This window comes from Periplaneta americana, chromosome 10 (genome assembly GCF_040183065.1).
Source record: "Periplaneta americana isolate PAMFEO1 chromosome 10, P.americana_PAMFEO1_priV1, whole genome shotgun sequence".
NCBI lineage: Eukaryota > Metazoa > Arthropoda > Insecta > Blattodea > Blattidae > Periplaneta > Periplaneta americana.
The window spans coordinates 29,746,509-29,765,731 of NC_091126.1; the positions used below are offsets into that span (position 1 = coordinate 29,746,509).

General features: G+C 35.5%; 1 protein-coding gene across 1 annotated transcript in view; it reads left to right on the top strand.

Annotated features, from left to right (window-relative positions):
• LOC138707530 (dnaJ homolog subfamily C member 2) overlaps nucleotides 1-18,841 on the top strand; it is a 39,471-nt gene extending 20,630 nt beyond the window's left edge. Inside the window, exons 7-11 of the mRNA XM_069837064.1 lie at nucleotides 743-981; nucleotides 3,773-4,009; nucleotides 7,288-7,505; nucleotides 12,899-13,065; nucleotides 15,432-18,841. Of these exons, the coding sequence (XP_069693165.1) occupies nucleotides 743-981; nucleotides 3,773-4,009; nucleotides 7,288-7,505; nucleotides 12,899-13,065; nucleotides 15,432-15,503 (933 nt within the window). The 3' untranslated portion in view covers nucleotides 15,504-18,841. The remainder of the gene's footprint in view (nucleotides 1-742; nucleotides 982-3,772; nucleotides 4,010-7,287; nucleotides 7,506-12,898; nucleotides 13,066-15,431) is intronic.
• Nucleotides 18,842-19,223: the final 382 nt, after the last annotated feature.

Here is a 19,223-nt window from a genome sequence, read left to right on the forward strand (position 1 = left end):
AAATCCAGATGTTTGAGATGGGCAGGGCATGTAGCATGTATGGGTGAATCCAGAAATGCATATAGAGTGTTAGTTGGGAGGCCGGAGGGAAAAAGACCTTTAGGGAGGCCGAGACTTAGATGGGAAGATAATATTAAAATGGATTTGAGGGAGGTGGGATATGATGATAGAGAATGGATTAATCTTGCTCAGGATAGGGACCAATGGCGGGCTTATGTGAGGGCGGCAATGAACCTCCGGGTTCCTTAAAAGCCAGTAAGTAAGTAAGTTTCTTTATTTATTTATTATTTTCAAGAATATTAACTGGAAAATCTAGGAAATTAACACATTGATGACACTGAATTTCTTACATCAAACTTTCCTTAAAAAAACGTGTTCTACCTCAAAGTGTTACACAATGCTAAGTTTTAGCATAAAATTCTAGATTCAATTTTTAAAGTGCAAAATTTTAAATTTTAGATTGCTAAAATCTACCACCTCTACAAACAAAACCTGCATTTGCATATAAATCCGATGTCTAGTTACAGAATTGTCACTGATGTTGCCAGAGATGTGATCATTATTTTTATCTCTCTAACTCTTACTGTTATAATTACCACTGTCACTGCAACTGTTACTTTTATGATTAATGTTGCCACTGTAATTGGTACTGTTATGAAGTACATTTGTGTGCTGTAAATATTACTATTATAATCTTTGTTAGAGTCCCTTCCATAGAATTAATTTTTAGTTCTTTCTCTAGAAACAGCAAGCTCTTGTAGAAGAAGAGAGAAAGAAGAAAGAAGAAGCCGAGGCTAAACTGAAAGCCGAGCAAGAGGCTATGAAAGCTGAACGAGAAGCACAGAAACGTGCACTGAAAAATAAGAGGTCAGAAATCCGGAGATTAGCCAGAGAGAATGAATTTTATTCTACTGATTCATCTGAAATGGTAGACCACATGGCTAGTCTGGAGAAGATATTTGAGTGCCTACGTTTAGAAGAGTAAGTTTGATTATTTCTCTGCTATTATTAAATGCATTGATATTAAAATTAAGGGAACATTATCCTTTCTGCAATGAAATAGAACAATTGTATGGAAAATCCCTTCTTGGTGAAAAATAATAGTTTGCCTGTTTTCTTTTTTTGAAGATGGACTGTTAGAATTATTAGAATTATCTTTTGATTCAATCGTGTCTTCTACACGTCCCTATTGCAATCTTCATTCCATGCATCTCGATGTTTCCCGAATTATAATAGACCTACACTACGTAATGCTATTTGTACCAGTTTATTTGTGGGAGTACATTTTCTGCTCTTGGTTTGTTTGAAGAACAAAACAGAAGTAAACTCAGTGTTGAGGTAGACTTACGAATTAGTGCGTCTACAATTGAGCCAGCAACATCAACCATCCATTCCACTGATAACCTTAATAATAATTTTGCAGTTCAGCTATTCCGTGGTAAAAATAAACATGAGTGTATAGTATATACTGGACTTTTTTTTAGTGTATACTCTTGTTAGTAAGAATAAAAACATTTGAGTACCTACTCATTTTTGATTACATACTCATAACATGGAAGCATAGTAGAATATACTCAAGTTGTCCATCTTGTACAGAATATATACTCATGCTTGATAAGTATGCTAGTATATTCTCATATTTATAAGTTCGTTCTCATGTTATTCTGAGTATGGTTTGTAGTAGGCTCAATTCTGAATATATGTTCATTTGTGTTCAGTTTAAAGTTAAATAAAAAAAAAAATGGCAGAATTTATGAACGATGTAGTACCTCACAGAAAAATATAGAAAAAGACGTGAACTTCAGAAGCCTTTAATGCTTCACAAAAGTGAATGTGAAAAAGGTTAAACACGTATTTGTTATTCATAAAAAAACATAACCTATAAAAATATTAATGGCTATCAAATTATAAGATTAGATTGTATTGTTAAATATAATTAACAATTACAGTTTATTTTGTAAAATTTGAATTGCAAAATACAATTACTTGTAACTCTCTATAATAAAAAATAGAATTAGTATAACTGGAATTCTAGAAATGGATTGTAATCTCTTTCCAACATCCCGTTATAATGATTTCCCAGTACTATTTTCTTGTTTCCTGTTTATTAACGTCACTTATCTTATTCTTTCTCTCTTTCATGTTTATTTATTTATTCATTTATTTATTTACTTATTTATTTGTTAATTTAATTTAATTAATTATTTAATTAATTAATTTGTTTATTTAGTTACTTATTTGTTTGTTTATTTATTTATTTACTTATTTATTTATTTATTTATTTATTTATTTATAAAAACCAAAACACAAACCACTATAACATGCGGATAGCATGTGAAAGTCTATAAAAAAAAACTGAGCATCACGGTGCAATGTGGTCAGAGAGGATAGGTAACACGAGTACATACTAACTTTTAAACAATCAAGAAGGCTGTAGAGATGAGTATATATTCGCGTTAGGTAGAATGTCTTTATTTTTATGAATATGAGTATGTTCTAGTGGTTACGAGTATGTAATCACAGGGAGTGCTCATACTCAAAAGTATAAACCTTGAGAAAGTACTTAAGCTTTATTCTTACTACCCATTGTAACACTTAAAGGTGGGGGGGGACATACAGATTTCAGTACTGGAAAATTGGTGAAATTATTGAGTATTTATTTTCTCAGGAATGGATAACTCTGTAACCTTGAAATCTAATGTTCTCATTACACTCTGTTTCTGCAATTGTGTACTAATTTCAGATTTTGTTGAACTGTTATACTGCTAAGGGTAATTATTATTAACAGAAAATGGCACAAATTTTTCAGTCTTCTTCTTCTTTCTTGGCGCTACAGCTCATCGTGAACCTTGGCCTCTTCCACGATTTTCCGCCAGTTGTCTCGATCCTGCGAAATTGCTTTCCAATTCCTATATCCCATCTTACATATGTCTTCCTCAACTCCATCCAGCCATATTATTCTTGGTCGTCCACGGCTTCTTTGGGCCCCAGGATTTCCATTTAATATCCTTTTAGGAATTTCTACGTCATTCATCCGTGCCACATGCCCAGCCCACCTTAATCTTGCTGCTTTTACCATTCTTCTAATAGGCGGATCTTTATAGATGGAATAGAACTCATTATTATATCGCCTCCTCCATCTTCCTCTCTCGAATACTGGGCCAATTATTTTGCGGAGTATCTTCCTCTCAAAGGCATCCAAATTTCCAGCGTCCTTTTTTGTTAGGGACCACGTCTCAGCAGCATATGCTAGTACGGGTCTTATAAGTGTTTTATAGATAGTTATCTTTGTGGTACGAGATAAAATTCTTGAACAAAGTAATTTTCTTAAGGCGAAGTAAGCTCTATTGGCAGCCATTAACCTCTGCTTTATTTCATATGAAATATCATTAGAATGAGTAACTGTTGATCCCAGGTATTTAAATTCATCCACTCACAAATTTTTCAGTACTCACCCTTAATTGAAACATCACTTCATGACTTAATTACAAAAGATAATTTGTGGTGCCATGAAAGTGCTCCCTTGGGAGAATTTTAAGAATGAAAATTGTTTCTCTCGTCTCAAAATTAAGTTGAACTCCTTAAATAATTCTGAACTGCACTTGGATATGTAACGTTGTAATATGTACAATGTACATTGCATCAAATTTGGTATTGATGTGATGCTTGCTTTATGTGATGTTAACTTTACATATAGTGTAAATTATATTTATTAGAGACATCCCTCTTCAGCATACATGTGTTTTAACCTGTATATTATTTATGTGCTTAGATTAGAGAATTTAGCTACAGGATTGAAAGAGGAGGGTCGCACAGCCTTCTTAAGAGCTGTTCAAGATGCAGAGGATCATATAGAGCGTGAGCGGAAACAGCTTTTAGAATCGTCGACCTCCAGAGCTGTTGCAGGACCTTCCGGAAGAAGCAAAGGCTGCTCAGCTCCATGGACAAATGAAGAGCTCCAACTACTGATTAAGGCTGTCAAAATATTTCCTGCTGGTACAAATCAAAGGTGCTTATGAATCTAACTCACTGTATGGATTTGGTTTTTAAGTTTTGAAACAGTTTCAACTTTTCTATTGATTGTGTGTCGTGAATTGAGAAATAGCTTGCATCCTTGCCATAATTGGTGAAAGGCCATCACCTTACTTACTGGCTTATAAGGAACCTGGAGGTTCATTGCCGCCCTCACATAAGCCTGCCATTGGTCCCTATCCTGAGCAAGATTAATCCATTCTCTATCATCATATCCCACCTCCCTCAAATCCAATTTAATATTATTTTCCCATCTATGTCTCGGCCTCCCTAAAGGTCTTTTTTCCTCCGGCCTCCCAACTAACACTCTATATGCATTTCTGGATTCGCCTGTATGTGCTACGTGCCCTGCCCATCTCAAACGTCTGGATTTAATGTTCCTAATTATGTCAGATGAAGAATACAATGCGTGCAGTTCTGTGTTGTGTAACTTTCTCCATTTTCCTGTAACTTCATCCCTCTTAGCCCCAAATATTTTCCTAAGCACCTTATTCTCAAACACCCTTAACCTATGTTCCTCTCTCAAAGTGAGAGTCCAAGTTTCACAACCATAAAGAACAACCGGTAATATAACTGTTTTATAAATTCTAACTTTCAGATTTTTTGACAGCAGACTGGATGATAAAAGCTTCTTAACCAAATAATAATAATAATAATAATAATAGACATTTCCCATATTTATTCTATGTTTAATTTCCTCCCGAGTATCATTTATATTTGTTACTGTTGCTCCTAGGTATTTGAATTTTTCCACCTCTTCAAGAGATAAATTTCCAATTTTTATATTTCCATTTCGTACAATATTCTCGTCACGAGACATAATCATATACTTTGTGAATGTTTTGCTTAAAGACAATAAATTATTTATGATATCATAATAGTTGCCACATGGAATGATAGGCACCGTTGGTGGCCAAAGAAGACTAGTCGATAAAGGAAGGTCATAGAAGATGATGCGGATGCATGTTCTTGAATTATTAATTGTTAAAATGAAGTGATAATTAAGCACTCTGATATTTTAGTGACTTTATCTAAACAAATTTCATCTCAGAGTATCTATTTCAATAAACTTTGTGGTATATTGGAGACTTAAAACAAAAAGATAGCATCATGAACTTGTTGGAAAAACTCGTTTAGTCATTTTTTATAGTGTCAAGAATAAAAGATTTATTGTGATACTGGAAAAAGTCATTTTCGATATTTTCTCGTAAATACACGTTTCCAGGGTTCACAATTCAGAAAAAAATAGATTTTTAAATGTCGTATGTTGAATTTCGTTCATAAGAAAGAACTTACCAGAGCCTACACACAAAAATAGTTACTACCATCTGTTTGTCAGTTCATCTGGGAATGGTGCAAATGAAATAATAGTAATACTTTTTACCAAAATATTGGTGAGCTTCTATTTGAAGCCAAAAATACACAATGCCAATTCAGTCCAATCAAAACTAATAATTTTGTTCTTGATATATATGTTTTTTTAATTGGTTATTTGACGACGCTTTATCAACTGCTATGGTTATCTAACGTGGATGAAGGTGATAATGCCAGTGAAATGAGTCCAGGGTCCAACTCCGAAAGTTACCCAGCATTTGCTCTTAATGGGTTGAGGGAAAACCCCAGAAAAAACCTCAACCAGGTAACTTGTCCCAACCAAGATTTGAACCCAGACCCACTCGTTTCACGGTCAGGCATGCTAACCGTTACTCCACAGTGGTGGACTTTATATTTTGGATTACATACAAGATATTAACAAATTAAATGGTGTAGTTTGTGTTGAAGAGAAAATGATTTCTCGAGAGAAATTTATTACTATATAGAGAATTATTTTTTACATTTTGTGCAATTTTAGTGTAATGTTAAGGTAAGCGTTCACTACATCGCATCGCACTGCCTGTACGAATCGCACGCAATGGATATTTTAAGTGCAGTGCGTTCACTGTAATGGCTACACCTCATCGCATTCCCCTATCAGCTGTTTAAAACATGGCAACGTACAATATTGACATTACTGAAAGCAAAGGAGTTAAGATTAGGTCTATTAATTACGTCTGTTAGTGAATAAGAATTTGTAATTGCTTCATGTGTCTTAATTGAAGAGGAAGAAACGAAAGAAATATTGGTTACATAATATATTTGCAAGAAATGACTTGATTACTGTAATGGAAACGCCTCAAATTATATAATTCTTCGCAATTTTCTACACGCGAAATAAGTTTTCCGTCTGCCAATTTGGCGCGACACTGAACATGGCACAACATAATAGTAACAGTTGACCAATTAAAATTGATTTATTAAAGAAGGCCATGATCGCACGCATTGGAAAAGTTGCCCATCCGAAAAATGTGGACGGATTTGCTGTGAGGCGATGCATCCGATACAATGTAGTGAACGCGGTTACATAAGAATTACAGCAAAGATAGTCTTTTTCCGATCCGTGCGATTCGTCCGATGCGTGCGATATGATGTAGTGAACGTTTACCTTTACCCTGACCAGCAAGATGACTTCACAGAAGGAAAGAATTGCTTTCTGAAAGGAATAACTGTAACTGGTTTAAAACTCCCTTGTTGTGCATTGGTGAATTGACACCCAAACAATTAGAGTTACAAATGTGTCTCTGAGTGACATGCTTAGAATCCCATTGTAATCCATTAAGATATTTTGACATTCATGTAATTTATAAATATCAATTTTCGTAAATATTAAAAATTGTGTTAGAAATGATCACAATATACTAACAAATATTGTATGTAAATTTGAGGAAAATTAATGACAATTTGCAGCAAAACCTTGCAGGCTCTTCTTTAGTAATGGACAAAATTATAAAGTCCCTGAGTAATATGCCAGTAATTAATGAGGAAAATGATATTGAAAATCGTTAATTGGTCTTCACTGTAGAATAAAGAATGGGTGATAAGCAAAACCTATTTTTCACTGAAGAGCGAAGAAGTGAACTTTGGATTTCCAAAACTAAAACTTTCTTTTCCAATATTTCAACTTTTTTCATTAACGAGTTTTTCCATGAAGTCCAGAGTATGATGAATACGTAATTCTGTGTTATTAATGAACTCATTACATAAATGGAATGTTTTACATTTTTTAACTAGTAGAGGTCACAGCAGAAAAATAATTAATAAGCCTGATTTTAAAATCAAGTAACTGTACTTTGTTTTCTTAAGTAGCATTAAAATGCACAAAAATTATATTTTACAGTTTGCAGAATGTTGGAATTAATCGTCATTGTAATGTTGCAGGTGGGAAGTGGTTGCCAACTTCATTAACCACCATATTCAAGGTCAATCAACTCAGAGAACTTCTAAGGAGGTACTTGCTAAGGCAAAAGACCTCCATACTAGCGACTATTTTCAGCTTAAAGTAGCTGCAAATCAAAAAGCATATGACGCTTTTGAAAAGGACCAAAAAGCTAATGTGCAAGTGCCTTCTGCTCCATCAAGTTCTCAGTCATGTGAGAGTAAGTATTTTTTTTATACTAATTGTTGTAACTTGTCAAATACACCAGAACTATCCTGACAAGTATTCAAAACCTAATTCCAGATATATATGACAGTACTGGTGAAGAAATAAATTTTGTGAACTATCAGTTACATTTCTTTTCTTCTATATACATCAGAATGTTGTGGAAAATGGCCTGTTCTTATGTTTTCATAAATCTTTGTCACAAAATTAAACGAAAATATTTTTGTTGGGAAACTTCATTGATAACATGTTTTTGCCATAATTTATTTTATGCTTTTTTTTATAATTCATATTCATATTTATTGTCATCATACGGCTTTCAGGTAGTGGTTTCCCTCACATTTCTGCATACGGTCCACCACTACCTTGCTTACATTCCATCATATATCCTTTATATTTCTCTTATCATCTATGTCTCCCCAAATCTTCGAATTATCTAAAGTTTAACCCTGCTTCTGTCTATTTCTTCCTCCATCCTTTCTGATGTACAGTATTTACAACTCTTAACCTTCTTTATCTTCCCTCAATATAATCCACGAATGCTATGCAATACTGTCCACCTTACTCTTATATAGAAACATTCTCGTCTACATCTACTCCTCCATCTCTAGTACTATCATTGTCAACTTTCATTACTGTTATCCCTACTTTTATGTTTTTTGTTAAAACCTTTTTATCTCTGACTAGTATTCACAAATATTTCTACTATCTCATCTACTTTATCTTATTATATTATTTGTATCAATTATTATTGCAATGTTCTAATGTTTGTGATACCTCCTTGCTATTTCTTGTTCGATTCACTTACCACTTTTTCACTTTATTGGATAACTTTTACGGTACACTCTCACTACTTGCACATACTCTCTAATTTACTCTATTCATCTTCTATTAACACTTCATTTCTTGTTCCTCTATATTATTCACAGTTCCACTTCAGTTACACTAATTGATCTAATACTCACATTTTTGACCGGATCTAATGCCTCAGACTAAGTCAGATCTCTCATCTAGTTCACTTGTTACACTTCACACATCTTAGTCTGCACTTCCTTGTTTCTTTAACTATCACATAACTCGCTGAATTTTTAAACAAGTTTCATCTAGTTTTTCGCACATCTTTTTTAGTTCCCTCTCAATATCACCCACGGTTGCTGGACTTTGACCATCTGTGCTCTCATTGTTTTTTTTTTTTTTATAATTGAACTGTTGATATGCAAGCAGCACAGTTCAGTTTTTGATACTTTACAAGTTATTGGCATCTTCAGATTCGTGTCTCACCGGAGCCCAACCTACAGCACTTCACGATACAAAAATCAGCATTTGAAATCATGTTTCAGTGATAATGATATTCACATCGGACTTACACTGTTTTGTATGTCATAACTGCAGTTCCAACTGAAATATGTTTCCTTCTCTGATGGAGTGAGGTTTTGCTTCTTCATTGTACTGAAACAACCTACTAGGATTCATATTGTAACTTTTATTTCAAACAAGAATGTAACTTTTATTCAAAACAACAATAATCACTTTCTACAATTTAATTTAAACACTCCCGTCACCAATGGGGTTTCCACTCCACACAACAACACAGTATTCGTTATTGCACTCCACAGACGACAATGACAAATCACTTGGATTATTGCGAACAACAATGTACTGCTAATCTCAACTAATGTTCACAAAGCACTATTTACAGCACAAAACTGTCAGTTCTCAGTTCACAGTTCGTTTGCCTTGGCTAGTTCTTCTAGCTCAGTCACTCAAGTTCACAGTATCTCGAACCCAAGACCTTCAGAGACAGTCCACTGGACTTCGAACTCAGGTCCCCCAACTGCGGTCCACTGCACTCGAACTCAAGTCTTCCAACTGCGTTGCTTCTGCCTGGACCCTCGGACAGTTGCGGACACACACTCAAGTCAAACTCCGGTCTCGAAGCTGGCTTCACTGCTACACAAGACTGGCTGGCTTGCTGACCAAAAACTAGCAATGACTGCAACTCACTCTCTTCGAAGGCTGCTCGCTTTTATAAGTTAAGCCATACTTTCCAGAAACTACGATTTCGCGATCATTCTCGTTACAACAATCAGTTCGCCTGGCTTCCAGCTCCCCCTTTTCCTCGCACAGCAGATGCCCTAGGAAGTAGATGCGTACGCAACTTCATTTGCCGCGTCGCCCGATCCTTCCACGCGTGCCCTGAGCTCTGTGGGACGCGTGATAGAGTCTCGACGGGGCTGTCACAATATCAAACCATGCTAAAATGATATCTTTGAGATAGCAGCCCTTTCTTTACTCTCTATGTCCGTATTTATAGTCCAGTGTTGCTTTACTGAGAAAAAATTATCACAAGTGTCGCCCACACACATCATTGTCAGTGCTGTAATCTAGACCTTATTGGGAGCCATAAAAACATTTGCTCAAAATCATTTTTCACTTTTATCGGGTACTTCCAAATGCATTCGTGTGTTGTATTTCTATCACTGCTGTAGCTGGTTGTAATTATATAAATTATATATTTACACGGTCTGTTTATTGTTCATAGAGATGGACATGCACCAACATTGTTGGAAATTTTGATGCCAGTTAAGGAGGGAAGAATAGGGAAACTTGATGTTAAACGACATTGCATACAAGTTGAGAGGATGCGAAGGCATTTCTTTCCCTTTCTACTTGCCCTGAGTCCATCAGTAACAGAACGGTAGCTGTTACCTCTTATACCTGCACCCCCCAAGTTGTACACACAAGAAAATAAAATATTAAATAAAGTATAAAAGCGGATATAAAATACAGTGACACAGCTGTTTGACAATTACATGTTTCAGTATATTTTAGTGTCGTTCTTACAATATTTCCAACTAATAATTAATTAAATTAAGGAATGTTAGTTTGTATTATGAAGTCAGGGGGGAGTGACACAGTGCAGATTGTCCCGTTGTATATGCTGTAGAGTAGCAACTAGCGGTGAAGAAAACATTTATCTTCTGCTGTCAGTAGCTTTTTAATGTGCCAGTTGATATAAACAACAATAAAATTAAATGTAAACGCTTACTATAAATTTTCGAAATATAGATTACCGGTAAACATTTTCAATAATAAGAATTTTCACTATGTTCAAAGTCTATTAGTCGAATGTTAGTAAGATAGACAGTAGCATCTTCCCCTTCACGGATGGTAAAGAGTGTGAGTAGAGGGGAAAGCCTATCAACCAAACTGAAATGAGGAGTAGAAGTGAGAATAAATTAACATTGCAAAAAATTTACAGCCCTTTTTTAAGTATTGCTGAACGTTCTGAAGAAATAATAAAGATTAATTTTAACAAAGCCCAGAAATTAAGTGCATCAATTTGTGGTGTAAATGTTACAACTGTATAGAACATTTGTAAAAAGTTTCTAAAATAACACAGATTACCCAGAAATTGTCAACGTCCAAAAAGCATGCAAAAAAATGACATTACAGTATCAATGATACAGTGAATGGCGTATGACAAGAACCCTGAAATGCATGAGAGCCGCTAGTGTGGGGACAGGCAGGAGCTGTTGTGATGCTACTACCCAGCATGAAAACATACACTACTGGTAATCTGATTTTAAGGATGTTTCAAAATCCACCACTGTGGAGTAATGGTTAGCACATCTGACCATGAAATGAGTGGGCCCAGGTTCAAATCCCGGTTGGACAAGTTACCTGTTTGGGGTTTCCCTCAATCAGTTGAAGTAGAATTGCTGGGTAACTTTCAGTGTTGGACCTTGGACTCATTTTGCAATCATTGACTAGTGTAATATGTAGCTATACGATGATGTATGCAATGGAGGGGGAAAGGAACTGGCCACCCTACCCAATTATCTCGTGGTCTAGTTGCCTCATAAGTGATGCTTTGTTGGTATCACTTGTGAGGTTCAGACCTGTCTTCAGACAGTTCACTGAACAACAACAATTCACATATCATCATCCATACCCTCTAAAACCCTAATGAAAATTATTAAACTCAAAATAATAAGATTTCCTTGTTTACGTAAATGGATGCACTACTTTTCTTTCCTCCTATACCTAGTAAAGTAATTTGTTTGTATTTTACACTAGTATCACAGTCCAGTATATACAGTCGCGAAGCTCAATACGTAGTAAATATGCAAACATTAGGTAGTTGCTCACCACTAGGATCGCTAATATCGCCTCATTACAGGCAATGCAAAATAGTACCGTCACAGTCTATTGTTTCTAGCATCCTCAAAACTCAAGCTTCGTGACTGTATATAGTAGACTGTGCTAGTATCATGGATGAATATATAATAGGATGCGAAACTTACAGAGTTTCCCGTAACACATACTAGAGGCACTGTTGTAGAAAATGATCTTGCTGCCACCTGTTAGAGGGAGGGGCGTTATTACATCTAGCAGCGCACCAAGTAGCGAAAAGAGTAATTACTCCATGCATTTAGCAGCGCACCTGGTGACGAAAATGTTAAACTGTGCAGAAAGTATTCCCTCCCACCCTCATCGATATTCAAAACTAACCCAATTTAAAATAAAACATTTACATTTTTATTCCTCACAGCAGCTTCTACTGAAAATCCTTACCGGAGCCAACAGGAAGATAAAAGATACAATCTATTTTACATTACCCAATTAAAATATAACCAGACACAGACAAAAAAATAAAGCAAAAGGTTAGATAATTGGGATTGTATTCTTTGGGTATTTATTGTACAGCGCAATTGAAACGTCTGCAAGAACTACTTAGATAGTTCAATTTATTATATTACTATTACTTTACAATACATTCAACAACACTATTTTTACAACGTCCATAAACATCACTGTTTAACATGCACTGCTTATACACACACATAATATCCCTTTATGTTCACTTATTAGCAAGTTTCTGTCTGCCATCTTGCCTCCTCGTCGAGTCCTTGAGCAATATCTCGAACGGATAAATAGAGAACTCTGGGTAATGTACCCAACACGTAGTTCTAATGTTCACCACCTACGACGTTGGGCACTGATCATCTTATTTCAGCCCCCCACTGCCAGATGGTGCTGACCGCAGTTTCACATCCTATTATATATTTTTCCATACTAGTATCATCAAACTGGTCGTGGAAGGGGGTAACAAACAGTGTTTCTGGTTCTCAATGGATAAGCCAAAGGTATAGCCTGGTTAATATTAGAAATATTAGTGAAAACAAAATGATGTCCCAGTACATCCCTTGTGTACAATATTAATATTATTTATTAGAAGTCATAGAACATGGAGGCGGTAGATTAAATGAAACATTTGCAAAATTATGATTATAACAAAGGGTATCCGTCAAAATAATTGGTCCATTTTTCTAGTGTTAAGTTTGTAAATAGAATAGGCTTTATGATATTGTAAAATAATTTCAGGTTGTGGGGTGCGACGAGGAGAAAATCAAACCCCTTGGACTGCTTCGGAGCAGCAGTTACTGGAGCAAGCGTTGAAGACATACCCGGCCTCCACTCCCGAAAGATGGGATAGAATTGCAGAGTGTGTACCAACACGTAGCAAAAGGGACTGTATGATGAGATTTAAAGTATGTGAATTTCTAGCGTAATAAAATTATACATTACATTTTTTAAAATAATATTTGTCACTTTAAAAAAGTGATTCTCACCTGGATGCTTTGTGATAGCACAGCAATGGCGGTTATTGAAGGGTGTGGCTCTAGGGCATAGCCTTCCCTGTGAAAATTAGCAAACATATTGTGTTTGTCTTTGCTCAGTAACCTGATTTGATAATTTCAGTATCCAAGTTATGTTTCTCCATGTTCAGCATATGTAGATGCGATTAGGCAGTAACACAGTAACAATTGAATTTAGAGATATATTGTTTGAACAATTTTTCGACCTGTGACGTCATGTATTGTCGGACCATCGGATCTATGCCCCTTCAGCACTGTCGTCTTTCTTGGAAAAGTTAACGCCTCTACTCACCCCATTCCACCCGTTTCTCTCCCACTGCGTCAAACAGCAGGCCACGAACCTTGCCGAATAGGGATGTTGCCAAACTTCCGTCAGTGTCGTCTCTTGAATATTGCTTCTAATACTGTAAGGTTAATTATTACTTATTCATAATTTAATTTAAGTAGATCTAATGATGCTGATTGACTTACACAAAATGCTATTACTTGCTTAATAATATTTCTTTCACTACCCTGTGCTACAGTATTCATGTTGAGTTGACAACACTGGACTGCAAGTGCAAATAAACTGTCCCGCAAGAAGGCTCAAAATTGCGAGTAGTGGGGGAGAGAAAGAGAGAGGGATAGAAAAGAGAGAAATAGGAATACATGGAGAGAAATGAATTGCCGAGGCTGAAAAGGAATTAAGGTTCAGTTCGCATATCTTACGGGGGCACAGATCCGATGGTCAGACTATGAGAAGTGCAACACTAGTGAACAGACTCAACTCATGTGAGTTTGTCATGGCAAATAATTTGGAGTTGTATAAAATTGCAGCTGCTTTCTTTACGGGAGTTATTTGAGTATATTTGTCCAAATACCTTTTGTTCAGAGAATAAAATATTTAATTATCTGTGCATTTTATGAAAGAAAAATTATCCCTTGAGGCAGATAGTGGGATGCCCATTGCTCAAACACCGTAAAAATGAAGACATAATGAAAACTGAAAATAGATGCTACAGTTGATGTTGTTCAACAATATAGACTTCAGTGGAAGAAACATGTCGAAAGGATGGATCGCAATAGATGACCTAGACAAATTTTTGCCTATGTACCAAGAGGAAGGAGAAATTTGGGAAGAAATTCTGAAGAATATTGAGTTTAAAATTGTTAAAGTTGTCTCTAATTTCTCGTTTTTCTTTGCACGAACATTTAAAAAGATTACACATTACAACTTAAGAAGTTTCACTTCTGCTGCACATAGAGGATACACACTAACACAATTTTTTATGGCATATCTGCTATATAAGATATAATGCGAGTGTAATGAATGAAAATGACTGAAGAATGTTAGCAACTGTGAGGGAAATCTGCCAAATGGCCGTATTTACTACAACACATCCCACTTTTATTACCAGTATTATTTTTAATAATAATATTATTATTATTATTATTATTATTATTATTGTTATTGTTACACTATGTTAAATAATTTTCAAGTAATTCTTGAAAGTGACATGGACAAATTTTCAGGGAATCTCTTCCAAATAATTGAATTGCCGTTTGTTGTCTCTTACATGCATTCATATTTCCATGATACTGTGGTTTGAGTATGATAAAGTTTATTTTCATAACGAGAAAGTCTCATTGTGTTATTCTTTTTTCTCTCATGAACTTCAAGGATTGATCTAGTTCTGAATCCTTTTTCAATTTATGTCTTTTTCACGCACATTCCTATGTGTAGAATAGCACAAAATGTTGTTGTTGTTTTCTAATGCCAGGCATTTGACAATAAAGTCATTTGACCTCTTGCACTCCAATATTTTTCAAAGATATTATCATGGCCAGCCACTGAAGCACAGATTTTGAGGTGTTCCGAATCCTTTTCTTGGTTTGAGTTGCACAATGGGCAGTTAGGGGACTGATATATTCCAATTCTATGCAGGTGTTTGGCCTAACAATCATGGCCTGTTGCCAATCTAAATGCAGCTACAGACGATTTTCGTGGTAAATCGGGAATTAACTGTGGATTTCGATGCAGAGAGTTCCATTTTTTCCGTTGAGATTGTGTTACCAAATTTTGTTTCTTGAAGTCTAAGTATGTAGATTTAATAAATCTTTTCACAGAGTAATACGTAGATTTAGTAACAGGTCTGTGAGTAGCACAAAATGTGATGTGGCTTATTAGTAAAATGGTATGTAGTGTGCAGTATTTAAGATATATTTTGTGACCTGTGGATGCTAATTTTCCATTAATTGTCCTTTTTTTTTTTTTCCAGGAGCTTGCAGAAATGATAAGAGCCAAGAAGGCTGCCAAAGATGCCGCAACCTCTTCTAACCAGGACTCATAATGACAAAGATTATTGATTTGAAAACTTTTGCCAAAAAAATTTGGAATCATTTTCATATTTCCCTGTCAGAATTTATTGCACTTCCTGAGGATAAGCAGCTTTTTTGCTGATATTTTTTTGTGAAACCATGAACAATAGAATTTATTCTTGATGATACTGAGGATATGCATTTGAATTTACAGTAGAATTCCTCATATCGGTAACTATGGAACAAAACCAGTGTATTCAAACCGTATGATTTGTCATGTAGATAACAGGGGGTGAGATTTTTTGAGCATGGCCTGGACACCATATTACTGTAGTTGGACATTGTTATTATTTATGTGCAATTTATGTAGGAGGAACTGGCAATTAACATTTAGAACTCATTCTTTCTAAATTGCAGGCCTCATAAGTTCCATTGCCAAACCCTGCAAAAATTTACGTCTTGGAATATTTGATTCTAGATTGTTAGCAGCATATACATTGAGTGCGTTTATAGTACTAATATTCATCAGATCAAAGAAAATTGCAATTGTCCAATACTGCGAATTACTGGAAACGTAATATGAACACAGAACATTAACCCCATATTAGTTGTTATAATTTCAGGTTTATTTTTTCCTATTTCTGGGTCTAAAGAGCTGATATTGCCAAAACTATTTTATTCTTCTTCGGCAGATATGAGACTAATGTACATTCATTGGCGAACGCAAACATGCTGCTCATTTCATCTTTATTTTGGATCCAAAAATTCAGTCGGAATTTGCCGCTTATTTTTTCGAAATGTTCCCACAGTTGTAATCTTCTTTGTCATCAGTAAGTCATGGGCCAGCGGAACACTACAGAACCAATTATCAATTGTGAGATTGCGATTAGTTCCTTCTATGAACTTGACTATTCTCTTGGTAATGCCATCGGGGGGGTGTTGGACAACTTATAAGGTCCATCTGGCTATTTGCCTACATATATTTCAAGATTGTATGCGTACATGTTTTTCAAGTCCACAAGGGCAAATACCTTCAATCTATACTTAGCAGGTTTGTTAGGCTTGAACATTTTGAAACCACATCGTCCTCTGAAGGCCACAAGTTGTTCATCTAACGTCAGATATTCACTTGGAACAAAATGCTTTTGAAAGTTTTCCACAAAAATTCCCACACTTCCCTAATGGCAGCAAGTTTATCAATTTCCTTCTGCTGATCACGGTCACTGATATTGTGAAATCTCAAACAACATAACAAGAATTAAAATCTGTTGTAAGACATTGTTACATGAACAGCCTCTATTCCTATTTCATTTGTATCCCATATGTCATAAGTAAAGAGTGGGCTAGATTTTGTAACGCAAATTAGATACAGAATTCCAAGCATAGCTCTCACTTCAGTTTCAATTGTTAATTTAGCATCTCTGTCATTTAAATGTCCCATAGCCTACCTATACGGTATATTTGGTAATGGCTACTTGTTGACATGTCGTTAAAGTTTGGAGGTTCATCAGCTGAATTATTGCATTGGCCCCTAATACCAATATACTAATTTGGTGAACAACGGACTGTACTTTCTTTTGCCAGATTTTAGGCAATTCAGTGATATAAATATATCCATATTCCAATTTAGATTGAATGAGGTCCGAATGTGTGTAGATGTGTTGGGTGCCTTCCCCATCTCTTCCTGCAAACATATAGAAATAAATGCGCGGTGCTATGTAATTTGGCACTAAGTTTAATCGCAGATATGATTATGGTTTGTGGCCAAACCAAGAAAGGTCAAAGATTAGCATCTCTGTCATGTCGGAAATATCCCATACGGTAATATTTGGTAATGATTACTTGTTGATATGTCATTAAAGGTTGGAGGTTCATCAGCTGAATTATTGCATTTGTGGCTGGTTTTCCTATACCCCTAGTACCGATTTTTTACTTTGTTAAGCAATGGAATGTATTTGCCAGATTTTAGGCAAGTCAGTGATATAAATATATCCATATTTAAATTTAGATTGAATGAGGGCCGAATGTAATGTGTGTAGATGTTTTGGGTGCATTCCCCATCTCTTCCTGCAAACGTATAGAAATAAATGCGTGGTGCTATGTAATTTGGCACTAAGTTTAATCGCAGGTATGATTATGGTCTAAGGCAAAGCCAAGAAAGGTCAAAGATTGGACTGTCTCTAAGGAGATGGAGCACAAGTGATCTGTTCACATTTTCCGGCCATTTCTGAGCATGAGGTTACATATATTTCTCCTCAAAATGGGTTGAGCAGAGGTAACTTACAGCAGTTGGAACCCATTTTTCATGTTCCCACCTTTCAACTCCTTGTCTTATAAAGGAAACCTGTTAATCGTTGAAAGTAACCAAATTACTTCCATGTAGTTTTTTAAGTCCAATTTAATTTTCAAGACACCAGATTATTTAATACAAAGTGAAGAGACGTGGATTTTAAGGAGTATTACTTACGGATTTCAAGGAACCTGCTGCCCTCACATAAGCTTGCCATCAGTTCTTATCCTGAGCATGATTAATCCAGTCCCTACCATCATATCCCACCTCCCTCAAATCCATCTACGTCTCGGCTTCCCCAAAGGTCTTTTTCCCTCCGGCCTCTCAACTGACATTCTGTATGCATTTCTGGATTCGCCCATACGTGCTACATGCCCTGTCCATCTCAAACTCTGGATTTAATGTTCCTAATTATGTCAGGTGAACAATACAATGCGTTCAGTTCTGTGTTGTGTAACTTTCTTCATTCTCCTGTAACGTCATCCTTCTTAACGTGTATACTTATTGTAATATGAAATATTTGTTGTTTTATCACTTCTGTTCGTGCAGAATACTGCTGAACACATAGCAGGCATGTTTAATTCCTGTTCTAAAGGAATTATTATTCGGTGTGAATAGAAACCTGTGGGAATTACTTAAGCATGACTTGTTCCATCCATAACTAGCTAATGTTTTTATTATAATAAAAATGGGGACTGCATTTACTTTTTGTTGCCATGAAGCGCACTGTATCTGACCTCATAGCCACTCTATGAAGCTGTAGCTTGTTGGCACACAATGATAATACTGCCAACTAATGGTCATAGCTTCAAGCATTTTATTTAAAAATGTAAGTCAGTACTTCAATTTGCAACTTATTCTTACTCATATGTCCATGTTTATTTTTCTTATTCAAAAGTGCTCTTGTTTCGGGATTGCTGGTTATTTGGTTGCCGGATTTGAGGAATTCCACAATTGATTTGTAACTGTACTGAGAATATGGAATTTGATTTGTTTATTAATGCATTGTATTGATGAAAATTGAACGGTAAAATTGTTGCTTCATGTACTGAGAATAAACCATTTGGTTTGATTTATTAATTAATCGTATACATGAATTTTTAAATCACAATTTAGTACGAACTATTACCATTTTACAACTAATAAACGGAGACTGGATTTATATGCACTTATAAAGCTTGAAATACGAGGGGGATCCAGGAAATAACGACCGTTTTGTTGTAATAATTAAAAAAATATATATTTATTTGAAAAAACAAAGTCTCTTACATAACTGAAGCTTCCTTTACTTCTCTACATAATCACCACCTACATTTAAACATTTGTCGTATCTGTTCACTAGCTTTAGAATTCCTGTGTTATACTCCTCTGCCGCCAGTTCATTAAACCAGGTGTTCACTGTCTTCTTCAACTCTTCATCACTTCCAAAACGCGTACCACCCAGAAAGTCATTCAGCTTAGT